The following is a 22,413-nucleotide window of genomic DNA, read 5'->3' as shown; positions in this document are numbered from 1 at the left end:
TAATTTCTTGACGTTTTAAAACTTCAACAATATTACTATACTACGTGTGTGTCGTACGTTATATTTATCTTATATAATAAATATACATTTAAATAAAATCCATAAAAAAATCAGTAAAATCCTATACAAAGATTGTATATGCAGTATGTACTAAATATTAATATGATAATACACCTGTTAGTTGTTACCTAAGCGAATAAATGTAAAACCATCATCGTCGAAACTGTAGAATTAAGAGGACGCCACACCCGTATTTATTGCCTCAGTCTTACAAAAGCGAACATAGTAAATTTAAGCTCTGTAGTTCATGTTTTACTCCATTACCTAGCTTATAAATTTGAGTGCATTAACTTTATGGTAATAACATTATCTGTGTTTTGTCGGGATTTTTACAATGATTCAGTGTTTTAATAGTAATGCAAGTATAATAAATTGTAAAATAAAAATGCTCATAACTCACTGAAAAACTTAATCATCGTAAATATACTTGCAATAAAACACAAATAATGTTCTAACCAACAAGTTTTATTATAGGTAGTGTAAGCAGTTTTTAGTTAGTCCCCGCTAAGCGGGAAAATTACTAAGCCGATTTTTCTGAAATTTTTTGAGTGAAGTATGATGGGCGTGTTTTACCTTTTTGGGTATACGATTACGCACAGTGCCGAGATAGTAAGAAACATAATTTTGACTGTTTTAAGTGGTTTTAGAATTATCTTTAATTTTTATACACATATACAAATACATCCTTTTAAAAAGTATAGTAACACGTCAAATCTCTGACAAGAATGTTAAAAAAATATTATTTTTCTCAACTGAATAACTCACCAATCACAAAATAAAAAAGCGTACAATATTTAATAATATAAAGAAATGTATATTGGTATTGAAAATTTTGTAGAAGGCAGTTATTTTGATACCATTTGTGTTATATAATGTAAAGGATATAGATATAAATAAACCATTATATACGAGAATGTAAATGCTAGTAAATTAATTTTAAATTACTATATTTGATTTGTGATCTGTTAAAAATTATAATTATATGTTATTAGATTAACTTTCTTGCAGATAATTTTATAGCCTTCTAAATATTTCACATCAAATAATAAATAAATAAAAATATAATGCATTTGACAAAAATAAATTATATTTTATAATACAAATCAATTTTTCTCGAAAAACATTAAATTAACTGCATTGTTTTCCTTTAAACGAAAAAAACGCAGTTCATCACTCTGTATATATGTGACATATATTATACATTTTATAGATACCTACATATTATATCGATACTACACGCATGTTGTACACGTTTATAAGGATTATTGATTTTTTATTTCGTTAATGCATAGGATTTAAGTGAAATTGCGTTGTACCTATCTGTTCTCTTTTTTAATCTTGTTATTTCCATTAAAAAAAAAATAAGTTAATTGGACGGTATTACTGTCGTCGGCTATCGAACGTTATGATGTAATGTATACGCAGGTGTTAACTTGGTTTAGTTTTGTTAATTTTTATCGATTAAATCTAATGTTGATCAATGTGATAATGACTTTCCAGACTTTATTCCAATTCACTGCATTATTCATAGAGAACACCTAACTACTAAATATTTTAAATATGAACATGTGATGAGTTTAGTTCTTAAATTTGTAAATTACATACATTCAGGTATCAGGTTACAACCTTACAACCCTCAATCTGGCGGAAATGGGAGCGCAGGACTAGGGAGTAGGGACGGGCATCTGTTGGTCGAGCTAGCCAAAGGTGTTGGATCGGTCGAAGCAGCTCAAAAGCTGTCTTCTGCCATCGCGACCAGAAGGGGTCGGTGCGGTGTCGCACCTTGGTACGCCGTAGTTGATATTGTCGACCTCGATGATGCTGTGGCGACTGAGGGCGAGGTCCTCGCTGCATTGAGGACGGCAATACCTAGAGCTGAGGACGACCAAGCCACCATTTACGATCGGTAGGCTGTTCAAGTCACATGTCTCTGGTCCACTAGGTCTGGTCAGGAAATTGCAACAGCCAGAATGACCAGAGCTTCTGCTTCTGCCGTAACCAGGATCCCGGTTGGATGGACTATGTGCCGTGTACGTCCTAGACGTCAGAACCGGAGAATTGTTTCCGATGTCGTGGCTTCGGGCACAGGAGTAGTAAATTGCTCTGGGCCGGATCTGTCCCTGAATTGCAGACGGTATGATGAACCGGGTCACGAACAGAAGCAGTGCAAGGCGGATAAAGATCGGTGTATTGCTTGTGAGAGAGCCGGTTTCGTACGTTTCACACACGAACCAGATTCGGGTGCATGCAAAGGTATCATATTGTCTTTACGCCGACGGTATCAACGCCGACGGTATCTACGCCGATAGTAAATACGCCGATGGTATGTTTTTTCGCAAAACAAATGTATTTCTATGGGACTAATTATTAGAATAACAATTAACTAATATGAAACTGAAAATTATGGATAATTATTATGTTATTAAATTTATTTTTTAAAACGACGAATGCCCCCTAAACTTGGCCATTTAGCAAGATTGGAATTGAAAATTATGAGCAATTCCCTGCAAATAATCGGAGGGTTTTTTTGTAAAAATGTTACCATATGATGCGAGCCGCGGTATGGCCACCCTTGTTATATAACATCTTTGATGTCAAGTAATAGTAAATATGACGTGTAGCATTGTAAAATGTATAAAATAATTAAAACGTATTCTTACTGACAATGCCAAAAAAAAAAAAAATGAATTTTCATCGCCAAAAGTTTCTTGTAGATCTGAAATATATACATGTTTTTTTTTTACCTTATGAAAATTGAAAATCAATAATTATTTTGATAGGTATTTATTATTGCAGTAATATGTACCCTGTATTACCCGTTACAATACAGATTAAATTAGTAGGTCTCTAGGCCAGATCCGTTTTAAAAGTCTGAGGGTATCAGCAATCGTTGACACTCGCCTAATTAGTGAGTTTTATCACGGGTTAATTTTGCATCAAATTAAATATAGTCGAATTTTGTTAGTTTAATGTTGTAGTTTTTTAGCATTTCAGAAATTATTATTTTTGTATACACATAATTGCTATACTAACTAGTTAACTAGTACTAAACGGGTAACATTCTTAATCTGTGTTTCTGGGTGAGAAGTGATTAAATGTTATGGTATATTTAATTTTTAAAGTCTTGTACCAATGTCCAATGGTACCGGCGACGGCTCGTACCATCACTGGAATATAAATTGCGCAGAAATATGTCAAATACCCTATTTCCCTAATATAAAATTAGAAAAATTTTTCTTTTAAAAAAAAATATTGCCAGTAACTTTTCCATTACCAGACAGTTGAATGTACCAATTTTTATTTTGAAAATAGATTTGAATTTCCCTTTAAACTTACTATTCTTTAACCATCGTATTTTTTCATATTCTATAGCAATTCAAATTTGAATCATGAATAATATGATCTATTTTTACTTTTTTTTGGTGGTAAAATTCTAAGTAAAAATCAAAAAAAAAATTGTTATATCATAGAATATAGATAATTGAGTTACGAATTAAAATCTATGTTCAAAATTAAAATCAAAACATTATGCATTGGGCAATGGGCATAGTGATTGAAGTCGTGAGCTATATTTCCGACCGAAAACAAATCATGTACCAGCTCTCATATAATGTTTATTTCATAGTACCTATCTAATTCTCTGTATCAGTGACATGTTAAATTCACACATACATAAACATACTAGAATCATACTATACATACCTACACATATACTACCTACATAGGTAACTATAGTGAATAATGCTAAGTTACTACACATAAATAATAACATATAATATATTAATATGGCTTGTACAGCACACATATACGCACAAACTTACGTCTTACATTATTATTACCTCATTGAACTCCTTAAAAATAAATGGTGTCTAATTACCTCATGTTCTTTACTTGGGCATCTATGGAAAATATTATAATAAAATGTATATTGTGTATGGTACTAAAAGTGTAGGTACACTATATATATATACGGCTAAACCTATATAATATAATGTTATTAATATTTACTGATATTAAAGCAGGAAATGAAGTGCACATACAGTTGATATAATATGTAACGTATATTTAATACAATAATATCCGTAAAAGGATTTAGCGGATATTGAACACATTCGACAATATCAAGAAGATCTTGTCATTGAACACTGAGCTGGTAGGTACTGTATACACATAATTCATCCTTGAAATATATTTGTACGATTAAAAAAAAAAAAATCATTCACTGTAATGTTTGTAAACAATCGTTCATTTGATTAATTGCACTTGATTTAATGAATTGGCTTAAACGTATTGTTATTAGGTACTTAATTAAAATTATATATAGGTAGGTTAATTTTTAAATAGAACAATAAATTAACAATTTACAATCATTCATGCTCAATACTCATCAAGCTCACGCTAAATTTGAGCAGCAAAAATATAACACATTGTATATTATGTTCTATTATTATTTATTATTATTATTTTCTAGTTTTCTATAGGTTGTGACTTGTGAATATATTGTAGTTTGTACGTGGATCATCTGTGACGGATGGAGCTCGTTTATCCTAATCCTAATTTGTGTATACACAAACTTTTACATTACCTACCTATATATTATATTAATTATATAACACTCAGATATTAATGGTGATACTAAAACTACAAATAATATTATATTACAAAAAAACTATGATAATTCAAACAAAAAGATTAAGACACTGTTCTGTATTTTTTTTATATTAATCTGTAATTCATGTATTCATGCAGTACGACATTATTTTCAGTAATTATATAGTTTCATATTATACTGCAGAATACCAATATCGTAATACCGAAAATAAATTTATAATGGATTTTTTAGTCACATGTATAATAAAAAGTTTTTATAAATTTAATATACTTTATAAATTGTATACCTACAGTAGTACATTGTACCACGCAATAGAAAACAAAATAATAAAAATAATAAATTGTATTGGCTATAGATTCTTATATTTACTATAATTTACTATATAGTTGGTAATATAATCCATATTAGTGGTCTATATACTATAAGTATCACCAATTATTTGTCTAATGAGTCTATAATCATATATGATGTCGAATGCAACTTTTTTTGTTTAACCACCTCAACTCCATAAATCAGCATTCAATTAGGTACATTTTTCATTTGTGAATAGTTAGCTTTTTTAATATATAATACTATTTTTTTTATCTTATAGGTACCATTGTTTTTTATATTTTTTTCTCTCTGTACCACGAGGGCTAAGCGTAGACATATTATGAAAATATCTAATTAAGTATATCACTACATTTAATTACTAGTAAAGTATAAACTAATGTATATTTATTTTTTACATGGATTATGTAAGTACTTAAGTACATCAGTATTTAAAAATTGATTTAATATGGATATAGCTCTGCGTCAATCTTACAATTTATTTAGTTGAGATGGAGGGGGGCTACCACCCATTACCCAAGATATGTCTGCAAGGGATGACTTTGAAACTGGCAACTTACAAATACCGGCAATAATTACAGTTACTTACAAATTAAGAAGAACAACTAACAGTTCATTTAGATCGATTTGGTTGAGATGAAATGTTCATATTATATTCACGTGTTATGTATACATCGACAAAAGAAAGATCATCTGACATCTACAGAGATTTGAGCACCATGGCATAGAATAGGGCATAGAATTTTGTTTAGTCCACTCTGTAATTTTTAATTACTATTTTTAGAATGCATGATATGTATAAATACTAAATAGAATAGACACCCGAAATACTCTAGACCAAAACATTTCCTCTCCATAGAAATTAATCACGCTATAAAAATATATGTACATTTATGAATAAGGAATTCGATACGACTATACGTCATACGAGTAATATTACAATTATTTTACATACATTTAAAACACACAAGTTATATTTATAGTTAATATAGGCATATTATTCCTATATACGATAAATTACGAATACCTACTCCTAGAAATATCAACCTACTCACGTTAAAACAATTAATGCATGCATACACACATATTACATAGTTAAAAAAAATTAGAACCTACGTGATTAAGGTATACATTTATAAGTAAAAGCGACGTAGATACCTATACGAATAACGATGAAGCACATCACGAAAGCAACGAGTATAGGCAATTTTATTTGTATAGGTCACTTATACGATAAAATTTAAATTTTCAATACGTCTATATTAACAAAAACCTATTATAATTATGTTTATATATTATATAATATACCATTATTAATAGTACCTATTTTAATTTATCAATATGCATAGCAATAAAATAACGGCATGTTATCACACGCACGTTTACGAATAATAATAAACTATATTGTATGCACTTATACTATGATTACCTCTGCGAACCGCGAACAGGTTTCATGAGCGACGACAGGCCCATTTATGGGCGTACCGATACACTTCCATATTTGTCGAGATTCGCTGTCGATGTCATTAATGAATTTTGTGTGTGATGCATGACATACAGAATGATTCTCAATTTGAGAAACATTTGTTTTAGAAAATTTGATGCCGTAACGAAATAATACTTTATAAAAAATACATATTTTTAACTTTTTGAATGAGAGAAAACATTTTTTATTTATATAACAAAATATTTTTCTGATGATTCTAAAACATTGATTTCGAACGATTTTTAGCGATAGAAATTATTAAGTTATAAGTAAAAAGTAAAAAAGGTATAACAATACAAAATAATGTTTTTTAATTGAATTAAAACTACCTAAATGATTTTGCTAAAACGTTTCGAAAAAATGTGTGGTCAACTTTAAAAGAATCGCTCTGTATGTATACATATACACTATGGCAGCGTCACGCGTAATATTGTTATTATTATTCGAACGCAGAAAGGGAAACCATACAAAGTGACTATAATATTATAATATGTATTTATTTTTTTATTTTTTGTTTATTATTTAAAAGGCATATTTACAATCTATACAATTTGCACAATGAGTAAATTTAATAACATAGGTAATAATATAATGACTTGGTATCTTGTGAGGGAAAACCGTCCATCAACAGTACCTCCTATTTAATTTTGTGTGTCCATATATTATGGAGACTGTTTTTTTGTTTTTGTTATGCAAGAGCGTCTTTTTGCTATTTTCTTTTTAACCTCCTCGGAGGGTTGTTGGGGATGGTTATAGAGAACATGAGAGAAATTAGAGGGTTTTGGTTGGAGCGCAATTTGGAGTGGAACTTTTTGTATTGTCGAGTTGCTATTTTGTTGACTGTTGGGATTTGTAGATCCTTATGTAATGTGTCGTCAAAAACCATGGGGCTCCAGTTATTTGTCTGATACATATAGACTGGAAAGCTTGTATGGGTCTTATATTGGATGGTTTGGCTTAGCCCCAGATTTGAATACCATATGACCAGGGGGGGGGGGGTAATAATGGTCTTGAATATTAATATTTTGTTTTTTAAATTCATTGAAGAAGATAATAATGAACGAAGGAGATGTAGACGTGTGTTTGATTGTTTTCTGTTTTACTGTTTTTTGTGTGTATTAGGCCCAGGTAAGTCTAATATGTATTATTAAAATGTTATTTTCTTTATAGTAGAAAACACGGTCGCAGTTAAAAAACTCCAGATACTATCATAAAGATTAATGGACCTTTAAAGTTTAAATATACTCGTATCTGACCACGGAAGTAAAATCGGAAGAAAGATTTAAGCTTAATTAGCCCTAATTTGTTTCAAATGGTAAACATGAAGCATTTTAATTAATTTAGTATCTATTTAATATTTGATTGCTAAAAAGTTAAAGTTAAGTTTAAAAGTTACTTTAATTTTTAAAAACTTAAATAGTTATATTTGGATTTTCATTAACTTAAGTATTACTAATATACTTACTAAATTTCTTTTTCAATTAACGTGAAATTAACGAATTAATTTTTATTATGAGAAATAAATTAAGTTAATTTATTTTGTTTTTAATTTTTTACATTTCACTAGGTACTTCAGCATGTTTTGTTTTCATGTAAAAAGTATTTACAATGAATAATTTATTGTTTAAAGTTAACCTCTTTTTTATATTTTTAAAATTGTTTGTGATTATTTATTGAACATGTAATGATAGTGTAATACTTTATCACAAACGCATAGGTATACACAAAACATTATATTTGTTTAAAAGGCTTAATTAAATAATATATTAATTCATTATTTTCAGATATTCATTATTCTTTATTACTCATTACATAAATAACTACTATTCATTTTTAAGAAATGAAAACCTCATTGAAATACAATAAGCTATATGGAAATTCTGTATAAAGTATAAACACTATAGTCATAGTCTATAAATTAGTAGTTTTGGGTTTGTAAATTTTAATCATAGACATTTTGCGAACATTAAAAAAAAAATAAGTACCTTACCTAGTTTATGTTTCAAAACCTTAAATTTTCATAATAGTGTGATACCTACTTCAATATTATTAATAAATATCTATCTGAGCTTGCAGTATAATTTAAAATCAGTAGCACAACCAGGGAGGCCTTGAGGATTATTAGCCCTCCACCCAAATCCTGTTATTTGACTGTCGGCATGTTATCTCGTATGTATATAAATAAATATCGAAACAACGCATAAGCTCCTATCCGAAATTATTTTATAATTGTGTCACTGATTTAAAATAATTAGTACCAATACAAATATTTATTCATAATAATTTGATTTATAGAGGTTACAATAATATTATCATCCCTTGCCTGCCTAGGTACATATATGATTATATATTTATAGAAATTAAATACTGCAAATGAACTTTATTTTAAAAAAAAATTTTTTTTAAGTTATTGTAAATTATTTTTCTGATGTGATCCATATTATGTACCTAAAAACTCAATTGTCCGCTATTAAAGTGACATTTTTAGAAAATACGTGTTAATCTCACATAATTACAAATATAAATTTGAGACTAGAACCTTATTTAAGGTTCATGCTTCTTATTTCTAAAAAAATTAACTACTCTTCCTTCATTTCTTGTGCAGCTTAAAAAATTTGATTTTTGTACGTCCAAGGTACTAGGCTATATATGTAATCTGTTCATTATTGCGTCCGACTGTACTACATGCCTATTAAAGTAAATAAATACTGGAAACTGGAAATCACATATTTTTAAAACATAAATGAAGGATACACAATACCATTTTAAGTTCAACCAATTAAATATTTGTTTATGTTTATTGGATAAATGTCAAAACAGCTTATGGCATGATGAACCACGTAAATCTCAGACATATTTTTATAATTAATTTTCTTATTTGAATTGTAAAATATTTTAACAATAAAAATCTTGACTCGTAAGCCAAGAATTTAATACGATAGAAAGTTACGTAATTTACTAATGCATGATAATGTGCTCAACAAATCAAAAAATTAATAATAACATATAGATACATTTCAAAATTATTCTAACACTGTAAATATACTAACACATTATGAGATGAAAAATGTTCACATTTTTTCATGTTCGTTGACTTATTACTTATCATCGTTACGTATTGTTTATATTTAACATATTTTTATCAAATAAAATATAAACATTTCAGAAATTATAACTTATAACATAGGTGTAGGTACAAAAATTAAGTTTTGATTGAATTCCAACTGTTCCAAGTTTATAAGTTATAAGTAAGTAGTAAATTCCTCACGGGGAATGGAATAAAAGCATATTAAACAAGCCCATATTAATACATGTTACCTAAACATTATATACGTATAAAACGTAGGTTGTAGATACTAGGTACTGATAGGTAAGCACATTGCAGTTATCGAACTGAAAAAATAAAGTAATAATCATTTTAGTTGAGTAATAATAACATAGGCCTATATATACCTATTGGCCGTTACAACAAATTTAATATTATGAACTACATGTGTTGCATCGTCAAGTACTCATAAACAGTTGTGTATTATTATTATTATTATATATATATATATATATATATATATATATGTATCTACCTTATGTGTACATATATTTTTACTTTATAGGCGCGGTAATACGCGTCTTACAAATTGTGAATTGAAGATTCGTATAATATATTATATATTATGTATTTATGTGACATATTATTATTAACCAAACATGCTTGTCCGCCTTTTATTCTTTAATAATTTATTTATTCAAAATTATAATTCTTTTAAATTTTAATTCTTATTATTCCAAACTTATTTTTTATAAAGATAGAACATTTCTAGGACTCTTTTATTAAAATGACTAATGTTAGCTATAAAAATTAAAAAGTAAATCTTTTATGAATTTTTAATTGAAAAATAATTCTCAAAATTAGAAAAATTTCTCACGGTTATAAATAGCATAAAGAAATACAAAATATTTTGAAAATTTTTCAATGTATAGAAAATTCTTATATAAATCTTTTGTAAAAATTTTAAGTTTCAACAGTTTTTTGATTTGGAATTACAATAAAATATCAAACTCAATTAATGGGAACTCGTTTAATTTACCGCTATAAATACCAAATAGATAGGTACAAAACATTTATTGGTTAAAACACTCATAAAATGTTACTTTCCGTTTAACTTTTTGATAGTTGAAGGTAGAAATTTTGTGGAGGTAGACCTTTTGGCTTTTATGAAAATTTCTAATGTAAGCTATGGAAATTAAAACTTTTTTGAATTTCTAACCGAAAAATAATTTGAAAAGTTTCCGTTTTTTTCATTTAGATCAATCTTGTCAATTTTAATGCATAGAAGAAAAATCTATTTTCGTAAGGATTTTCGTTGAGTATTATATAGGTATACATAATATAACATTGTAATAGCAACGATCACACAATCAAACCTTAAAGGATACCACGCGAGAATCGAACAAATGATTTTGCACTTTGGCAGGAAGGAGGGAAGGAATAGAGACGAACACGCATATTTATAATAATAAATATATTATCAGTCCGTGAGTATGACTATATTGGAACCTACATATATATATATACATGTGTGTGTGTGTGCTATCGTACGCTCGTCCGACCGAAAGCCTCTGAAAAAGGAATTATATTAACTGCAGCGTGATTGACCGCGTCAGATATGGTCATAAACTCGCTCGTATTGTATTAGCGTCGTCGGCGATGACGGACGGACGACCTTTACCGTCGTCGGGCCCGCCGCCACTGCAACGTAAACCCTAACCCTACCACGGAGGATTTTCACTTTCGACCGGGGAACGCTATCAAGACGGCCGTACGACGTACCTATATAAATTGACGAGAGCCCGCCGTCGCAGTGTACACACATTCGCCACTCTCCGATCGCATCACGCAAACGCCGTCCGTTTGCACGTTTATTTATTTATTCATCAGTTTTCGAAAGGTAAAAGTTTGTTCGAAAAAATCGATATTTCTCGGCGAGAAGGAGCGGATTTTTTTCTATATAGAGTTTTTATCATTTGTCTCGCCAACGCCGTGGTAGTCGATGACAAGTTTTTTAATTTTTTTATTTTTTCTAGAAAATAAAACTGTAATCATGTGCGACGAAGACGTAGCAGCTCTCGTAGTGGACAACGGTTCCGGTATGTGCAAGGCCGGATTCGCTGGAGATGACGCGCCCAGAGCCGTGTTTCCGTCGATCGTCGGACGTCCGCGGTACCAGGTAAATTACACTAATGGCCGATGGTATTTATATTAACGATTATTATTGTTATAATATGCATAACCCGAGGCATATATTTTTCTTATACATAATGTATGTGTGGCGCATGTCTGCAGGGCATCATGGTGGGCATGGGACAAAAGGACAGTTACGTCGGTGACGAAGCACAGTCCAAAAGGGGTGTGCTGACGGTCAAGTATCCCATCGAACACGGTATCGTCACCAACTGGGATGACATGGAAAAAGTGTGGCACCATACGTTCTACAATGAGCTACGTGTAGCCCCCGAAGAGCACCCAGTGTTGCTGACCGAAGCACCGCTCAATCCGAAGGCCAACAGAGAGAAAATGACACAGGTAAAGGAGTGTGCTATCGAACTTCTAGACTTCACCCACCAAAAAATTGTACCCCAACGGTCTAGTTGAGTGTCTATAACTCACGACTCGCAATACTGGTTAATCTATTCAATCCATTGTCAGCAAATCTGCAATTGAAGTTCATTACTAATTAATGAATACCGAATCCAGGGCGGTTGTGAGTCCAAAATATACATCCAATACATTTGATGTCAGTTGAATAAATATGTTAAAATTTTAAACAATATAAAATATACATTACATTTTACCTATATGGTATTAAGCCCCAGTAATGTCAGTCCTATGATAATTAAGCTTTATACACATTCAACGTATGGCAGACAGAACGTATACAAATGAGGGATCACATAATGAGGGTTAAAGACGTGTGAAAACAGTTCGGCCCCCATGTAGTGACGCCATTTAGAAAAAAGGTATAAAACGTGAAATGTTAATATTATATATGTATTTATATACTAGCATGCCAGGACTAGGTTTAACTAAATACAGAATTAGTCATGTCGAGCTGAAAGGAATAGTCACTATATTATATTTAATAATTTTATTGTGTATAATATACCTACTTTTTTTCAGATCATGTTCGAAACGTTCAACACCCCGGCAATGTACGTGGCCATCCAAGCCGTACTCTCCTTGTACGCTTCCGGTCGGACGACTGGTATAGTTTTAGACTCCGGTGACGGTGTGTCCCACACCGTGCCCATCTACGAAGGTTACGCCCTACCACATGCCATTCTTCGACTGGACTTGGCCGGTCGCGATCTCACAGACTACCTGATGAAAATCCTCACCGAAAGGGGTTACAGCTTCACCACTACCGCTGAACGAGAAATTGTCCGTGATATCAAGGAAAAGTTGTGTTACGTGGCACTCGACTTCGAGCAGGAAATGCAGACGGCCGCGTCGTCCAGCGCTCTGGAGAAATCCTACGAACTTCCAGACGGACAGGTAAGTTATGAGTTTAAATATTGTTATGACTAATGACCAACGAATCCCCCAGCCCTGACTAATGAGTCGTTGATTTATAGCTACCTGATAAAAATTATTGATTTATAATCGTTCCTCGTGTTCCAGGTGATCACCATCGGAAACGAACGTTTCCGTTGCCCAGAATCGTTGTTCCAACCGTCGTTCTTGGGAATGGAATCGGCCGGTATTCACGAGACCACGTACAACTCTATAATGAAATGCGACGTGGACATCAGGAAAGACCTTTACGCAAACACTGTTTTGTCCGGAGGCACTACCATGTACCCGGGTATCGCAGACCGAATGCAGAAGGAAATCACGTCACTCGCTCCGTCCACAATGAAAATCAAAACGATCGCACCACCCGAACGCAAGTACTCCGTGTGGATCGGTGGTTCCATCTTGGCGTCCCTATCTACTTTCCAACAGATGTGGATTTCGAAGACCGAATACGACGAAAGTGGCCCGTCCATTGTTCACAGGAAATGCTTCTAAGGTGCAGGACTACAGTTATAGATGATATACACATTCAGACAATATACATTATACATATATTATATTGATGTACACAAATAACTATTTATATATTTTTATATATTTAATTTATTAAGTTATTTTGAAAGTATAAACAGATTTAAAAAAAAAATCATATATTTATTTGATTGTATATATTATAGACCCTATAGTGTAGGACAATCACACCTAAATTCAATCTATTATAATTTATTTTATATTGGTAGCCTACCTACCTATATCAGTAATATCAATAATAATTATTTTATGGTTTTATTACCTTGAGCAATGTACAAACTGCCTATTTTCAATGATATTTAACCAATTCAGAATTACCATAAAATTAATTTATTGAAATAAAATACCTACTTCACATTTCCTCATTAAAAAAAAAAAATAAAATAAAATATTTCAAGACATTCAAACGGATACATCATTCTGTCTTCTTTACTCTACACAAAAACCATTATAGTCCAAATTTTTGTCTTAAATAGGGCAAAATTGCATTCATTTCTCAATACTAGATGAATTTGAATAACAGTAAAAAATTTTCAACATGAATACCTTACACTTTACTGAATATTACAATCCAATTAAGTACCATCCCAAATAATATAATATATTAATAAAGTATCACAGATTAGGTATTTAAATTTTTTAACACAGGTAGGTAACAAAAAAAAAATTAAGCAAAACTTGAAATTTAATTTATTAACCATATAAAAATGTTCACATATATTATAAATTTAAAGTTCAATAATAATGAATTAAAAAAATATTAATAAGTTTTTACTATATAAACATTATAACAAATTTAAGTAATAATAATAGAATTATATAGATTGTAGATTCATAATATTCAAAAATGTTATATATTTTAGTTGAAATGATTTTTGGAAACTAAAGAAATAATTCAAAATTTAACAAAATCCAATTAGCAATAAAATTATAGATGACCATTTTATCTTGTTACCTATTGTCTAAAAGCTTGAGGCAATTTACATCATCTGTCATAGTTAGCCAGAATACAATAAAATAGTTTTTGTCACTTTAAATTATTGTTCACTGAAAAAACACAAGATAAAAAATCATACTAGAGAACAGGTTTTTTTGATTCTACTTAACCAACACATGTCAATATAGAAAATTTAATTTATTTTTTATGTTTTTAATTTAATTTAAAATAATACCTATTATATAGACAACTATAAATACCTATACAAAAGCTATGACAAGCGTATTTGTACATAAAACACAAGTTATTAAAAATATTGACTTGTTTAATTAATTAAAATTAGGTACCTACATTTTTCTCTCTTAATAATTCTAGTTTGAATGTTTGATATTTACTTTTGGCACTATTCTCAATTAAGTCTCAACCAAAAATACATTGAAGTTAAAACTTATAATATACATACACCATCACGACTCAGTATCTATATTTTTATTCAGATGATTCAACAACCAATAAAATATTTAAGAAATAATTTCAAATAAATATTGTTAATTTGTCCTTTAAAATTAATAGTTCTACTTTCTAGCTATTATACGAAAATAATATTCAAAATCAACATCTATAATATTAATAACATTATCATGAGACAATAATAGGTTAGGTTAGGTATATATTTAGGCCATATTACTCACTTATAGTGTGCTCTCACTGTTATATATATACTAACAAAAATGAAATTGAAGCACTGTTTATGTTAACTGAGATTTGATTGGTAATTTAATAAAAATAAATAAAGTGCAATAAATGCTTAAAAAATAGTTAATTAATACAGCAACTTCTTTAAGTAATAAGTATTGGTATTAAGCCCTATCAGAAATCAAATTAACTAACAGTAATTACTATTTAGTGATAAATTTGTTTATTAGTTACAGCTAAACTTTCAACAGATATGGTTATTTTAAGTCAGTTATCATCATTAATATTATAACAGCATATTATATGCAGGTATTAAATAAATTATATTTAAAAAAGCTCCTACTAAGTACTAAACACTATCCAGAAATTTGTGGACACAAACAGGTATAAAAATAAATTACACCGGTTTATGTTGACAATTTTTAAGTAGGTTAGTACAGAGACATCTTATTCTTAGCCAGGAAATGCTTTTAAAAAACATAGATAATAAATGATATGGTGACACACATATTAAAATCATATATTAAATACAATACATTTATGACTAATTAATAGATGATAAATTTAATTTTTTAACAGATTGAAAATGCTATTTAGAGAACTTTAGCAGGGTACTATATTTATTATTTGCAACACTTGAATATAAATTATACTTATTACAATTTCAAAATAAAATAAAATTTATAAAGGAATAATAAAGTAAAAAAAAGAAAATATAATATCCTAAATACTAGATAAATATCACAACATTTGTCTCTGGTTGTAAATCATACAAGATAGTTTTATACATTATACAACAAAATATAATCAAATGGTTTAAGCGGAAGAGTCCAGATTTGTTATATTTGTCACAAAAATTACATGAAAGTTATAACTTACATGCTGTCATAAAATTGACTACAACCTGAAGAACGGAGTTCACGTATATTATTTTCTTTTGGCACTTGAGATCCATCATTACACCATTGACTGTGACAAAATTTATATCTGTAACACAACAAGGTTGGAATTTGGTAAATGTCCATAATGTATATAGATTAATAACTGCATGTTTGTTTGAATTCAAACTAAATTAAATATATTATGTAAGTAAATTAAACATTAATAAGTATAATATAATAAAACATATCATATTTAATATATTTGAATTAAGCAAAATAAGTTCTTAATAAATAATATTAGTAGGTACTAACACTTCAAGTTTCTTTTTAATATGTAAATTGCTACCAAATGCAGACACAGGTAATTTATCTGTGATTTCAATTGCTTTAATATTTGATGGACTGGGCAATAAAGTTGTCAATTCTTCTTTATTATTGTCATTAGATTTCTGTGAATGGTGTCTATTACGGCCTTCTTTTAAATACTCTACTCGTTTCAATTCCCTAATTCGTTGCAAATCCCATCTGAAATAACAATTCAAAATTTTTAAATTAAATACTACCTACATAAGCACACAAAAAACCAATCTATACCAAATTGCATTACCTTTTTCGTTTTTGTTCACATTGTTCAAGTCTATAATGTCTGCTTTCAAAGATATCATCAGACATATTTTCAGTGCCTTCCATAGAATACCAACTAGAATATGTTTTAACTCTCCAACTAGGTATCTACAAAATAATATATGCTTAGGTTATTAGGGCAATATTAAATGTTTATTATACTATACACATATTAAATAAATGCTTACTTCTAAATTACTATTAGTATTTTCGGAAACTGGTTCATCTTTTATAGGATCATAATTTCCAAGGCATGTGTAATATGCATCATCTGCAGTGATCAAAGACAACTCTTGCATTTTACCTATTTTAGCTAACATGGTAAATAAATAAAAATTATGCTAACTGGGAAAAATTATGTTTTTTTTAAAACCAACCTGATTTAGCTCGTGTAATTCTAGTTCTTGGCCGTTTAGTCCGGTTGGATTCTAACGGATCTGGATTCAGTTGTTTAGTAGCAGCTTGTCGAATCCTTCGCTTTTTAGGTTTAATGTCCTGTTGTTCTTGCTGATCTTGTAGTTCAGCAGAACTCAAATCTCCCACGCCAGAAGAGCACGTCGAAGAAACTGGTGTGAATGGTAAAACATCCAAGTTTTCTTCTCTATCAGCTAAATGTTGTTTAACTTCTGCCAACTTCTGCTTAAGCTGTACAACAAACCGTTAAAATAATGTTAATCCAAGCTGTATAATATATTATAATAATATAATTTATTTTAACTTTAAAATCACTAAAGGCAACTCTCAAATGGTCACTCACATAGTCCACTTCCTTTGTCAACAATAATATCTGATCATTTTTCAGGGCCACAGTTTTAGCGTACTCTTCTATTATCATGAGATTGCCGAGAGACAGGTCCTTGATTTTACCCAGCTCATTGGTCGACGGTGGGTAGACGCGATGGTTGATGGAAGCCACCGTCTGATCGTTGCCAGCGACCACCCCAATCTTAGACGCAGCCATCACCATTTCGTTTTGGTCGCCGAGCACCTCCTCGCAGTGGTTCACGTATCCGCCGACGACGATGCCGCCACCGCCGTTTACGATCCGACACTCTTTGGACATTGCCGAGACCCGACCGCCGCCACCGCTGTTACATCTCCCCCCCGTGCTTATCATTTAACAGACTTGTCTTACGTATCTAACAATGACTGTCGGCGCACCGGAGCGATTACAGGAGAATCGCACGCGCATGCACGTTTGGTGGAAAAAGGATTCAGCCAAAAACCGATCGGTTAACTACAATCACGTCGAGATGAATCGAAGCGGAACGAAAAAACGCGGAAACCGGTAAAACGTAGTTGCCGCGTGCGCAATGCGGTGTTGTTTGTCCGTTTGTCTTTGTCAGCAGTCGGCCGTCGTGTTTCAACTTTCGGTGCGTAACAATAACAAATCACAAATGATTGATCAACGCGGTACGCAATTACGGTAACACAATAATTGAATAATATTCAAAACACAAACAAACGCGTTATCAGCGCGCAAGGACAGCAGTGCGGGAGTGAGAGATAGGCCAAACGAGGGAAACGAGCGAGACAGACATCTGGCAGACAGGTTAGCCAACGTTCCAATAGTCCTTTTTCCATGGTCACTCGTCCTCCAGGGTATACCGCAAGTGTGTTCGGTTGAAACCATACTGTCGGTGGCGCTTATTATTACGAACGAAATTTCATCTCTTCTTAGTTCTTGGACGAAAGGACTCATCCGTATCCAAATCGGGCCAAATATACCAGTTATTAGGTTATTACTTCTGAATCACTGAATTTAAAACTTCTTCAATACCGATTATTGTAAATCTTAAACAATTCATTCATCGTTTCGTATTCCATAGTTTCAAATTTATCTTTTTCGTATTATTTTAATAGATTACAACTGACAATTATTACTATTTAATATTTTCTTATACCTATTGTCTTCATATTAATAAAAAAACATTTCTCAACGCCATAACTTCTTTTTTAAAACAACACGACGATTTCATTGGCCCTTTGAGGGAAGTAAGTCGTAAGTAATTTATACTTCTAACATAATAGTATAACTTTTCTACTGATGTATAAAGTATGAACTAATTATTGCTACCTCTGCTGTCTACACATAATAAGTACATTATTTGTAATTAGGTAGTTAAAAACTGCAAATGTATCATATTTCTAAATGCTTAATATTATTATTGGGAATGTCTGAATATGAAACAATACTAGAAAAAAAAAATATATTAAATAATTATTACAATTGACGCTTGTTTTAGGTACCTATCATAAGAAAATATTATGTTATTGTGATTGGTAATAATTAGTTGATGTATTAAATTTTTGATCAAAAAAAAAAAAATAAAAATATTATTGTATGTCTCATAAAAATATAATAGGTTGTATTTATAAAAACACAATTTAACAATTAAATATTTTAATCAGTTTATATAAAAAGGTAAACCAATAGAATACAACCAGTCTTGAAATATTAAAAAAATATTTTTGTACTTGTTAGTTTATAACTATACTTACTTTCATCTACCTTTGATATAAATTTTAATTTATTTAATCATTTATATTTGTTTAGGTAAATTTCTATTAATAACAATGCCTAAGAAGAAAATAATTCAGCATGATGAACCTGTACACGCAAGACCTCATAGAAATATGGTTAGTATTAATTTACTAAATTATGTGACGTTACTTTCAATTTATTTTTTTATTACAGAAAGCCAAAGTGGTATTCGATCCATCTGATAATCATATACCAAAGAAGAGAGCTAAATATTCTTTTAAAAATGAAAAATCCATGGAATTTAGTACTGTAAAAAAAACTACAACTGATAGACCTCGTGATAAAAGAAGAAAACAACATGCCACTAAGTCAAAAAGTCTGCCGGTTAAACCAGTAACTGAATTGCTAGATAGTTCATCAACTGAAATCAATACTATATCTTCAATTGTTTCACCAATTAATTCTCCAGTAAAAAGTGTTACTCCAGATGTTAATCAGGAAAGATCAAAAAATTGTTTTATTTGTTCAACAATTTCAGGAAAGACAGAATTAATTGATTGCCCAATTTGTTTGATCAAAGGTAATAATAATAGATATATATTTTTTTTTTTAAATTTTTATTTCAAATGTTTATTAATTTTTATAGCTCATAGACACTGTTTAATAGTTGAGGAGCCTGTGTGGAAATTCAAATTAGATTTATGTCCTTGGTTCTGTAAACAATGCAGAAAACGAAATTGTAGCAAATGTCTCAAAGACGATTCCCGGTCGGTCAGTATAAATAATAATATTTATTAATAGCTAAAAACTTAGAAATTCCATTTCATTAGAAGATACAACGCCGCTGCATAACTTGTGAAGTTGGTTTGCATTCCATTTGTTATGAATCATATGAAATAAAACCATTACATAAATTACAAAACGATATGTATGTATGTATTCCTTGTGCGACTTTGGCTACTCAAATAAACGAAGAAGAAGAAGAAGATGAAGAAGAAGAAGAAGAATTAAATGAAGCAATAGTAATACCTGATATTGAAGGTACAACTGGACAATTTAAATAATATATTATACATAACTATTGACTATAAATATATATTTAGACGATGTTGAGTCACGCGTTTCTAGTATTGTGTCTATATCATCTGACGAATACGACACTGATTCTAGAAGTTATAGATCTTATTCTTGTTCATCGGACTATGAAAAATATGATGCATATCAAAATAACAATATCCCAAATATATTAAAATGGAATAAAGATCAAGTGCTTGAGTATTTAGCCGAGTTTTTACCCCTAGAAATTATTGATCAAATAAAAAAATATGTAAGATATTATTTATTTATTTATTTATTAAAATAATAGTTTTATACTATTTACAATCTATAATTTATAGTGAAAAATAGGTAACATTATACTTAAAAGTATCCTATATGTCTAGGATCTTGATGGACGTGCTATACAATTACTTCAACGGAATGATATCATATCAAACATGGGTTTGAAACTTGGGCATGCCTTGAAATTTTACAAACAAGTAAGAATTTTACAAACACAAAGTACATTCAATCGCTTATTTTGGGAATAATTATTATTGCACCTAGCATCCACTTATCATTGAATGATATCTTATTGTGTTCATATTTTTTTGTACATAAAATATAATTATTATAAGCTTGAAACCCGTCCTTTACAAATGTTTGAAACATTTATACAATTAGATTTAAACAAAATACTCTGTGTTTACCAATAGTGAAATTTACTTTTTAGTTGAGTTTATATAAAAATGCATTATTGTCAATATCTTAGTCTTAGTTTCATTGCATATAAAGATGCCCAATTAAATGTTTATACTGTGTGATATAATTATTATGTATAATAATAGCAAAAAAACCCCTAAAATACATACTATAGTGTTCATGACCCAACCATATACCTATGAGTTTAACATTCATAAACTAGTAATAGTTTTCCATAAGTACTCAAAAATATGTAATAACAATAATATACAACTATATTTTAAATAATAATAATACTTGTATTTATAGATAATGAATAGTATTATCTACAATATCCATCCTTTATATAATATATAGGATATTAATATTGGTATATTTTGTAGATGAATAATGTGTATAATATTATGTATTTTGATGGTTATATAAATATTTTCAAAATTGAATTATTGTAATTGTGTTATTATATTATTTACTTGTGCATTAATGCAATGTCAGTGTTTGAATCATATGGGGGGCATATCCTTGTTTTAGTAAAAAAAATGTATATGTATCACTTCTAACTATATCCTAATCAATAAGACACTTAACACCTTTGCTATTAATTTGTTCTCTATTCAAGCACTGTACATTGTTGATATTATGTTGTATTGCCCATTATCTGTATAACTGTATTACATTTTTTATATGCTTGTATTCTGTACCTTATACTTAATTTTATATTATTGTTTTTATTTGTGTAAAAAAAATATGTCACATAGATATAACCCAAGTCTTTTCATTTAAAACAAAAAATTAGTATTTTGCTGATTAAAAATTTTTTTTCAGCTCTACATCTCATATTTGCTACCCAAATTTATGACTGTTCATTGTTGGACTCTTATTGTTACTACATATAAAAACACCTGATACCACCAGTGGCATACTAACTCTTACTGATGTAATACAGTTTTATAATTTTGGAAGTGTTGGGTAGTAACGTAATGAAAGTAACGCGTTACTGTAATGGCGGTATTTTGCTTGTAACTCGTTACGTAATTTCATTAGAAGTATTTCCAAGTAACGAAAATGTAATGGAATTGTAATGTATTGAATAACGAGTTACTGTTTCGAATTATTAAGTACCTACTTTTTGCGAATTGAAAAAAAAAAAATGTCTATAATGCGGGTATTATTATGTTTACCAATCTAGTATATTAATATACTATATATATTTATTAAAGCTCCTTATACAGCTGATCTCATAATTTTGCATTCAATGACATTAGTAAAGAATATTTTTATTAAATACAACACAGCTATACCATCCAGTGCTTCTGTAGAGCGATTATTTAGTGTTTCAGGGGATATTTGTTCTAAAAAAAAGGTGCTATGAGTGACAAAAACTTTGAAGATACACTATTGTGTAAAGTTAATTTAAAACATAAATAAATGTAAAATAATAATAATGTATTATATTGATT

General features: G+C 29.8%; 4 protein-coding genes across 10 annotated transcripts in view; 2 read left to right on the top strand and 2 right to left on the bottom strand.

The window, feature by feature from the left end:
* Nucleotides 1-228, bottom strand: part of LOC107165692 (major facilitator superfamily domain-containing protein 6-B-like) — an 11,255-nt gene extending 11,027 nt beyond the window's left edge. The window contains exon 1 of the mRNA XM_015514047.2: nucleotides 1-228. This exon is cut by the window's left edge and continues 155 nt beyond it. The gene's annotated coding sequence lies outside the window, so the exon portion shown is untranslated.
* A 9,039-nt stretch (nucleotides 229-9,267) lies between these two features.
* msl-1 (male-specific lethal 1) lies at nucleotides 9,268-18,185 on the bottom strand. 3 transcript variants are annotated; one of them, XM_015514044.2, is made up of 7 exons: nucleotides 17,486-18,185; nucleotides 17,106-17,373; nucleotides 16,917-17,032; nucleotides 16,712-16,836; nucleotides 16,417-16,629; nucleotides 16,103-16,210; nucleotides 9,268-14,637 (listed from the first exon to the last, which is right to left on the bottom strand). In XM_015514044.2, exons 1-7 carry the CDS (start codon nucleotides 17,843-17,845, stop codon nucleotides 14,628-14,630), a joined length of 1,200 nt encoding a protein of 399 aa, XP_015369530.2. In that variant the 5' UTR covers nucleotides 17,846-18,185; the 3' UTR covers nucleotides 9,268-14,627. The 3 variants fall into 3 exon arrangements, with proteins under 3 accessions (XP_015369530.2, XP_015369528.2, XP_015369529.2); XM_015514042.2 differs by having other exon boundaries at nucleotides 16,917-17,041; nucleotides 17,486-18,183; XM_015514043.2 differs by lacking the exon at nucleotides 9,268-14,637 and having other exon boundaries at nucleotides 15,424-16,210; nucleotides 16,917-17,041; nucleotides 17,486-18,182.
* LOC107165689 (actin-42A-like) lies at nucleotides 11,577-13,632 on the top strand. Its single transcript, XM_015514041.2, has 4 exons — nucleotides 11,577-11,713; nucleotides 11,830-12,069; nucleotides 12,664-13,038; nucleotides 13,165-13,632. The coding sequence occupies exons 1-4, from the start codon at nucleotides 11,588-11,590 to the stop codon at nucleotides 13,552-13,554; spliced, it is 1,131 nt and encodes a 376-aa protein (XP_015369527.1). The 5' UTR covers nucleotides 11,577-11,587; the 3' UTR covers nucleotides 13,555-13,632.
* Nucleotides 18,186-18,261: 76 nt separating the features above from the next.
* On the top strand, nucleotides 18,262-21,717 carry LOC107165691 (uncharacterized). 5 transcript variants are annotated; one of them, XM_089221928.1, is made up of 7 exons: nucleotides 18,262-18,280; nucleotides 19,286-19,368; nucleotides 19,427-19,793; nucleotides 19,860-19,984; nucleotides 20,044-20,254; nucleotides 20,317-20,540; nucleotides 20,656-21,717. In XM_089221928.1, exons 2-7 carry the CDS (start codon nucleotides 19,306-19,308, stop codon nucleotides 20,800-20,802), a joined length of 1,137 nt encoding a protein of 378 aa, XP_089078054.1. In that variant the 5' UTR covers nucleotides 18,262-18,280; nucleotides 19,286-19,305; the 3' UTR covers nucleotides 20,803-21,717. The 5 variants fall into 5 exon arrangements, with proteins under 5 accessions (XP_089078054.1, XP_089078056.1, XP_089078055.1 ...); XM_089221930.1 differs by lacking the exon at nucleotides 18,262-18,280 and adding an exon at nucleotides 18,381-18,730 and having other exon boundaries at nucleotides 20,611-20,747; XM_089221929.1 differs by lacking the exon at nucleotides 18,262-18,280 and adding an exon at nucleotides 18,382-18,730 and having other exon boundaries at nucleotides 20,047-20,254.
* Nucleotides 21,718-22,413: the final 696 nt, after the last annotated feature.

This window comes from Diuraphis noxia, unplaced genomic scaffold (genome assembly GCF_037042655.1).
Source record: "Diuraphis noxia isolate RWA-SAM2 unplaced genomic scaffold, SU_Dnox_SAM2 contig0003, whole genome shotgun sequence".
Classification (NCBI taxonomy): domain Eukaryota; kingdom Metazoa; phylum Arthropoda; class Insecta; order Hemiptera; family Aphididae; genus Diuraphis; species Diuraphis noxia.
Note: the sequence above shows the minus strand (reverse complement) of the source record. Positions and strands in the feature narration are given on the sequence as shown.